Genomic DNA, 7,825 nt, shown 5'->3' with positions numbered 1-7,825 from the left:
AAAAAAAAAAAAAAAAAAAATTATTTCAACACATGAATATAGGATATCTTTCCATTATTTTGTGTATCCAATTTCTTTCAGTGTTTTATAGTTTTCAGTGCAGTAATCTTTCACTTACTTGGTTAAATTTATTTCTGTGTATCTATTCTTTTGTAGCTATTATACGTTTTATAGAATTCTGCTAGAAAGTCATCCAGTCCAGAGCTTTTTTGTGGGTAGTTTTCTTATGACAGAGTCAATTTCCTGGGTTGTTATTGGTCTATTTAGTGTCTCAGTGTCTTCTTGCTTCAACGTGGGGAGGTTGTGTGATGCCAGAAAGTCCTCCATTTCATTTAGGTTATCAAGTTTGTTTCCATATAGGTACACATAGTAATTTCTGATAATCTTTTGTATTTCTTTGAGGTCAGTTGTGATTTGATCTTTTGTATTTCTGACTGGGTTTGTAGATATTATAAATGGGATTGTCTTCACTTCTTTTTCAGATTGCGTGCTGTTGATGTATAGAAATGCTACTGGCCAGGCTCAGTGGCTCAGCTTGTAATGCCAGCACTTTGGGAGGCTGAGGTGACTGGATTGCCTGAGCCCGCAGGTTCGAGATCCACTCGGGCAACTTGGCGAGACCTCATCTCTACAATAAATCAACAATTAGCCGGGCGGGGTAGCACACACCTGTAGTTCTGGCTACTTGGAAGGCTGAGGCGGAAGGATCGTTGGAGCCCAGCAGGTCAAGGCTACAGTGGCCGGAAGCATGCCACTACACTCCAGTCTGGGTGACAGAGTTAGACTCCAACTCACCAAAAAAAAAAAAAAAAAGAAATGTTACTGAATGTTGTATGTTGATTTTGTTTCCTGCAACTTTACTGAATTGGTTTATCAGTGAACAGTTTTTTGGTGAAGTCTTTTCTTCTTTTGTCTAACTGCTCCAGCTAGGGCTTTTAAGAAGTATGTTGAATTAAAGTGGTAAAAGTGGGTATCCTTATCTTGTTCCAGGTCTTAGAGACAAGGCTTTCAATTTTTCCCCTTTCAGTATGATTTTAGCTGTGGGTCTGTCATATATGGCCTGTATTATTTTGAGGTTATGTTCCTTCTATATTCAGTTTGTTGGGAGTTTTTATCATGAAGAGATGTTGAATTCTAGTTGGAAGAAATTTTATTGAATGATTTTTCAGCATCTGTTGAAATGATACTATGGCTTTTGTTCTTGATTCTGTTAAAGTGAAGTATCACATTTATTGATTTGTGTATACTGAGCCATCCTTGCATACCTGGGATGAATCCCAGTTGATTATGATGAATGATCTTTAAAATGTGTTGTTGAATTTGGTTTGCTTGTATTTTGTTGAGGATTTCTACATCTATGCATCAGGGATATCAGTCTGTTTTGTGTTTTTTTTGCTGTTTCTTTGTCTGATTTTGGTACAAGGGTCAATGCTGGTCTTGTAAAATGAATTTAAAATTATTCTATCCACTTCAGTTTTTTGGAGTAGTTTGACTAGAACTGGTATTAGTTCTTCAAAGAATGCTTGGACAAATTCAGCAGTGAAACTGTTAGGTCCTGGGCTTTTCTTTGATGATAGCAGTGTTAATTGTTAAAAGAAATATTAACTACAGAACCTAGGTAATGGGGGATATGGGTTTTCATTAAATAATTATTTCAACTTTTCTGTAGGTTTGAAAGTTTTCATAATAAAATGTCAGGGAAAAAAAGAGTTATGCACAACTTTCCCTTCGAATAAAGACATTTTTGCTTGTTTTCCATAGGGGCTGACTGCATCTTGATTTCTACTGCATTTATGTCTATCTTCATGTCCTCCACACTCACCTGTCTGAGAGGATAGAGTGTAACTGAGATCATGAAATATGAAGCAAGTGTGTCTGGATTCAAATTCTGTTCTGATTCTATAACAAATTAGTCACAGGACCTGTGCAGGTTACTTAAACACTATGCATCTTAGCTTTCTCCTCTGTAAAACAGTGACAACAATAGTACCACTGTGTAAGATTTTCATAAGTACTCAAATTGGTGTCGGCCATAATAAGCACTCAATAATGTTAGCTTTTACTAATATCTGACAACAGACTTGAAAAATTTTTATGAATTTCTCAAGAACCATTCTGTTGGTTTTTCTTACCAGTTTAAAGAACATAGATACAAGAACTTTTACTTCTTAATTATCTTCAACGACTAGGTATATAATGACAGGCAGGTATTTATATCTAGCCTCATCAAGTTATTGATGATTCAGAGAAGTGGGTCACTACTTTTGTTTTTTTGAGTTGAAGTCTCACTCTGTCACCCAGGCTGGAGTGCAGTGGCATACTCATGGCCACCCCAGCATCAACCTACTGGGCTCTGGCAATCTTTCTGCCTCAGCCTTCCAAGTAGCTGGAACCACAGGCACACACTACCACAGCCGGCTAATTTTTTATTTATTGTAGAGACGACCAGATGCATCCTCGACCTGCTGGGTTCAGGTGATCCTTCCAAATAGCTGGGACTACAGGCATGCACAACTACACCTAGCTAATTTTTTCATTTATGGTAGAGAGGAGGTTTCGCCATGTTGTCCAGGCTGGTCTTGAGTTCCTGGGTTCAGGCAATCCTCTTGCCTCTGCCTCCTAAAGTGCTGGGATTACAGGCATGAGCCACCACATCCAAGCCTAAATACATACTATTTTTATTTGTCAACTATACTTCAATAAAGCTGGAAAAAAAATACATCAGACCATGTCACATTGCTGAAAACCCTACAATTGTTTCCCTGTCACCTGAAGTAAAACCTTTATCTTTAAAATAGCTGAAGGGCCATACATGATCTGGTCATTCTTCTTCCCATCTGCCCTAACTACTCTGACATTTCTTCTAACTTCTCTCTTCCTGTCTCAGTACAATCCAGTCATACTGGCCTCCCTACTCTTCCTTGAGCACACTAGGCACACTCCCAACTCAAAGCCTTGTACTTGCTGACTCTTCTGTGTGGGATACTCTTCCCAATATCCACGTGGCTTGCTTCCTTACTCCCTTCACATTTTTGTGCTAACATTACCATCTCAGAAGAGAGGCCTATTCTGACCACCCTCTCCTGGCACTTCTTTTTTTTTTTTTTTTTTTTTGAGTTGGAGTCTCACTCTGTCGCCCAGACTGGAGTGCAGTGGCCGCTCCCAGCCACCGCAGCCTCGATCTGCTGGACTCCAGCGATCCTTCCACCTCAGCCTTCCAAGTAGCCAGAATTATAGGCATGCACTACCACACCCGGCTGATTTTTTTATTTATTGTAGAGATGAGGTCTCGCCTGCCCAGGCAGGTCTCGAACCCGCGGGCTCAGGCAATCCACTCACCTCAGCCTCCCAAAGGCGCGAGATTACAGGCTGAGCCACCGAGCCCGGCTCCTGGCACTTCTATATGCCCCCTCCCTGTATTATTTTTCTCCATAGCAATTATTACCATCTACTACTACATGATTAACTTCTTGAGTTGGAGTCTCACTCTGTCGCCCAGGCTGGAGTGCAGTGGCACACTTATAGTTACTGCAGCCCTGACCTGCTAGGTTCAGGCAATCCTTCCACTTCAGTCTTCCAAGTAGCTGGAACTATAGGCATGTGTCATTACGCCCAGCTAATTTTTTGATTTAGTGTAGAGACAAGGTCTTGCCATGTTGCCCAGGCTGTTCTTGAACCTGTGGGCTCAGGCAGTCCTCTCACCTCTGCCTCCCAAAGTGCTGGGATTATAGGTGTGAGCCACTGTGCCTGGCTTTACATGATGAACTTTTAGCTACACTTACTAGAATGTTAGCCACTATATCCCATCCCCTCTTAATGTCTATTAAAAAAAAAGTTTTCTAAAAGAGAACCTCGCACATAGTAAATTCGATTCTGAAATGAGAATGTCATACCTTTTTCCACATGGGTTTTAATCCCAGCTCTTCTCTCCCTAGCTTTCTGGGCCATTTCTCTAAGTTTTTCTTCATGTTTCTCCTTTTCTTTCTGAGCCATCTTTCTCTCTACTTGGGCACGCATTTCCACAGCTTCACGAGCCTATTAGGAAAGTCATATGTTAAATAGGAAACTCCTATGGGACAGATATTTACAGCTATCATTTAATTCCCTGATTAAAGTCTAACTTATAAGAGTAATTCTACAGAATTCACGTTGCTTACTGCTGATTAAAGCAAAGATTCTTGTCTACTAAGAGATATCCTGCTTGGAAGAACTGCAGGGTTAGCTTCTGCACTCTGGGAATTTTTTTTTTTTAGTTGAGGTCTTCACTCTGTCACCCAGGCTGGAGTGCAGTGACACAATCACAGCTCACTGTAGTCTCAACCTCCTGGACTCAGGCAATCCTTCCACCTCAGTCTCCCAAGTACCTAAAACTACAGGCATGCACTACCATGCACGGTTAATTTTTTTGTAGAGACGACATCTCACTATGTTGTCCAAGCTGATCTCGAACTCCTGGGCTCAAGCAACCCTACCACTTTGGGCTCCCAAAGTGCTGGGATTATAGGTGTGAGTCACCGTGCCAGGTCTGAGAATGTTTTTGTGGTTGAGACTATAGTGATCCCAATCAATCTTGTAATCAAGTGTTTCACTAATGCTTTCTCAGAAACAATCTAAAAAACAAAATCAAGACTCCAATAAGGCAATTTTTATTACCAATAACATAACAGGGACTAATTACACTTTCAAAAGCCATTAAGCCAACTAAAAACTTTAGCTTACATCTGCTACAGAATTTTTAAAACAGTGCTCACTATGATACAGGAACATACTGTTCTGTGTTCCAAACACATGCTTATGATAGGTGTAAACTTGAAAGTCACATATTAATACCACAGTATTCAATATATAATATTAATAGAGGGCCAATGATGTTAATGTCATCTTTGTAACCTTCAATTTGTCAGAATGTTTACCTGCTATTTCCTATAAGTCCTTCTGGAAGACATCTACATCTAAAATAGAGGAAAATTATAAAATCTAGAATAGCACCTAGCAATCTTCACAAAATGGGATTGGCCTAGCATTACTCTGGCATGTTGTGAGGGAGGGGTGTGTATACATGTCTACAAAGGCCAGGACCATGCACAGAGCTGCACCTAGCTCCTGCCATCTCTGGCACACTACCACAGGCGATTCGCTCTAGGTGCTCAGTACTGTAGCTAAATTACCAGTACCTTAGCTAACCAAGAATGGGTTTCAAAATTATCAAGATCATAAACAATTACATTATAACAGACCAACCTTCCGATCAGCAATGTAGAGGGCTTCAGCCAGTTTGGCAAAGTTTTCATTTATGTGTACTGTCTGCAGTCCTCTTCCATCAGCAGCCAGACGTTTGTCTAATGGAATTGTATAACCCTAGTGGGGAAGCAGACAGAAAACACCAGTCACAGAAGAGTTACAATAATTATTTAAAATTCAATTTAAATTCACTCATTTGGAGAACCACTTAGTAAGAGGCTACTTTTCTTACATCTTTCTTCACAATTATACTAAAAAACAGTGCTAACAATGAGTGCTTTATGTGGAGGATTAAGCACTTTACAACTATGTAACCTTCACAATAACTCTATAAAGCTGGTGACATTATTATGTTCATTTCAGTGATACTTAGGTAATACCCCCAAGGTCACACAGTAAGTAGGTGGAGGAGCTACAATTTAAATTCAGACAGTAAGACTTCAGAGCCCAAACTCTGGAAAAAGAAGATTATGTTAATAATTATATATTATAAAAAAGGAAATTACTGTCAAATAGCTAAATAGTTGCTCCTCAACTACATATAATGGTCAAACAAAGGAAGAATTCGGTAGAATCTTAGCATCTATGAGTAGTTTAATCTTGTACTGTCTTAATCATTTGTCAGATTCTTAGAACTCTCAGTTTTAATAAACAGAAAAAAATAATAAAAAAACATGATAAAGTCTGCTAGAAAAATGACAGTCTACATTCTAAAACTTATAAATCCTATTTCAACAAGTGAAGGAATATGTCTGAACATCCACATAACTTTCAGGCTTAGTTTTATCTTTGACTAGACTCCCAAATGTTAACCTCTAGTCCAAGTCTCCTAATAAGTGTTACAGAACCAGCTCAAGATACTATATAGTTACATACCATTAATAAACCCAAATCAGAACAGCCAACCACCTTTTTATTTTTGTATGAGTACAAAAAATTCCTTTAAGTAAGTTAAAGCGGTCTTTTTCACCCATTAAAAATAAAACCATGAAACACGATTCAGGGAAGAGAGGTAATAGTGATTAGAACATTTATCCCACATTTTACAGATTCTTGACAAATTGCTTTGGTGATTATTAGAGATATACAGGATTTAAATAGCTTGAGCCTTCAATGTTATAAACAGAGAAAAAGAGTTTAAAATACACAAACATTTACCCTGTTCTTTTGTCATATGATCATTAGACCGGTTTGAATTCTTTTAGAAATAATTTTTCTGAAGAATACCATCTTGTGTTGACATGGTACTTTATTATATTTATTCCTTCTCTGTGTTTCTTCTGGTAGCTACAATTCACTAAAAGTATCTATATGGTATGATATGCATGTCCCTGGGACACTAACATTTCCATTATTTTAAAAAAGTAACAAATTGGGTGTTCCTTTTGGAAAATATTCAGCTAAGCAAAGTGCTGAGATTACAACTCAAGTTACCCTGGTTGTAGCTTTTTCCTTGGTGTTTTAAGTTATACTAAGAGACTGATTTTATGACAACTTAATTACCTTTGCATTTTTCCAGTTAGAAATACAAGGAGGAATCTTCCATTCTTGCTGTTCCTTTACAGTCATCTGAGTTGAGAGACGAGTGAGAGAAGAGACATTTAGATTTATACTCTAGTTAAAAACCCAAGTAAAATCTTTCTCTTCAAAGACAGTTTCATAGATACTAACATATGCACAGACTTAATAAAAGGCCAAAATCCCATTTACTATGTCTTCTTCTTATGAATTCTTGTAATAACACTGAATAGTACTAAAAAATGGAAAATAATCTAGAAATTATTTTTTGAATTATAAACGCTGGTTCATATTTTTCTGTATTTAAAGTGATGTGAATTCTTTCAGATAAAAAATTGCTCTTTTGAGCAACAAAACATATCTTGAAAAGTCACTTGATGACTGATCAGAGTCCTAATGAGCTCATGTATTCACTTCCTATAACATCCTTCATGTAAAACAGCAGGCCTTGTTCATTCCATTAAAAGCAGGGTTTATTTTTTTTTAGGGGGTGGAGTCTCACTCCATCACCCAGTCTGGAGTACAGTAGCATGCTCACGGTCATCCCCCAGTGTCGACCTGCTGGGCTCAGGTGACTCCTCTGCCTCAGCCTTCCAAGTAGCCAGAATACAGGTGCATGCTATCACATGCAGTTTATTATTATTATTATTATTTTTATTGTCGCAACGAGGTCTCACCAAGTTGCCCAGGCTCTATTCCCTGTATAGGTAATATATCACCACACTGACTTATAGTTTTCTTTTTAAAAATTTTTCGCCTTTGGGAGGCTGAGGTGAGTGGATTGCCTGAGCCCGCGGGTTCAAGACCCACCTGGGCAGCGAGATCTCATCTCTACAATAAATCAAAAAGTCAGCCGGGCATGGTAGCGCATGCCTGTAATTCCGGCTACTTGGAAGGCTGAGGCGGAAGGATCGCCAGAGCCCAGCAATTAGACGCTGCGGTGGCCGGGAGCGGCCACTGCACTCCAGTCTGGGCTACAGAGTGAGACTCCAACTCAAAAAAAAAAAAAAAAAAATTTTTTTTCAACACGAAATAGGAACCCAGTCAAGACTACAAATTATAGTTT

General features: G+C 38.7%; 1 protein-coding gene across 4 annotated transcripts in view; it reads right to left on the bottom strand.

The window, feature by feature from the left end:
- The window catches only part of SNW1 (SNW domain containing 1), a 41,632-nt gene that overhangs the window by 9,789 nt on the left and 24,018 nt on the right, over nt 1–7,825 (bottom strand). For all 4 annotated transcript variants that reach the window (XM_021715155.1, XM_021715154.1, XM_008063328.1 and 1 more), the window contains exons 8-10: nt 6,745–6,810; nt 5,242–5,358; nt 3,894–4,035 (exon numbers count right to left, since the gene is read on the bottom strand). In XM_021715155.1, coding sequence (XP_021570830.1) covers nt 3,894–4,035; nt 5,242–5,358; nt 6,745–6,810 — 325 coding nt within the window. The remainder of the gene's footprint in view (nt 1–3,893; nt 4,036–5,241; nt 5,359–6,744; nt 6,811–7,825) is intronic.

This window comes from Carlito syrichta, unplaced genomic scaffold, assembly GCF_000164805.1.
Source record: "Carlito syrichta isolate Samal-C Ts95f unplaced genomic scaffold, Tarsius_syrichta-2.0.1 Scaffold306749, whole genome shotgun sequence".
Lineage (NCBI taxonomy): Eukaryota > Metazoa > Chordata > Mammalia > Primates > Tarsiidae > Carlito > Carlito syrichta.
Note: the sequence above shows the minus strand (reverse complement) of the source record. Positions and strands in the feature narration are given on the sequence as shown.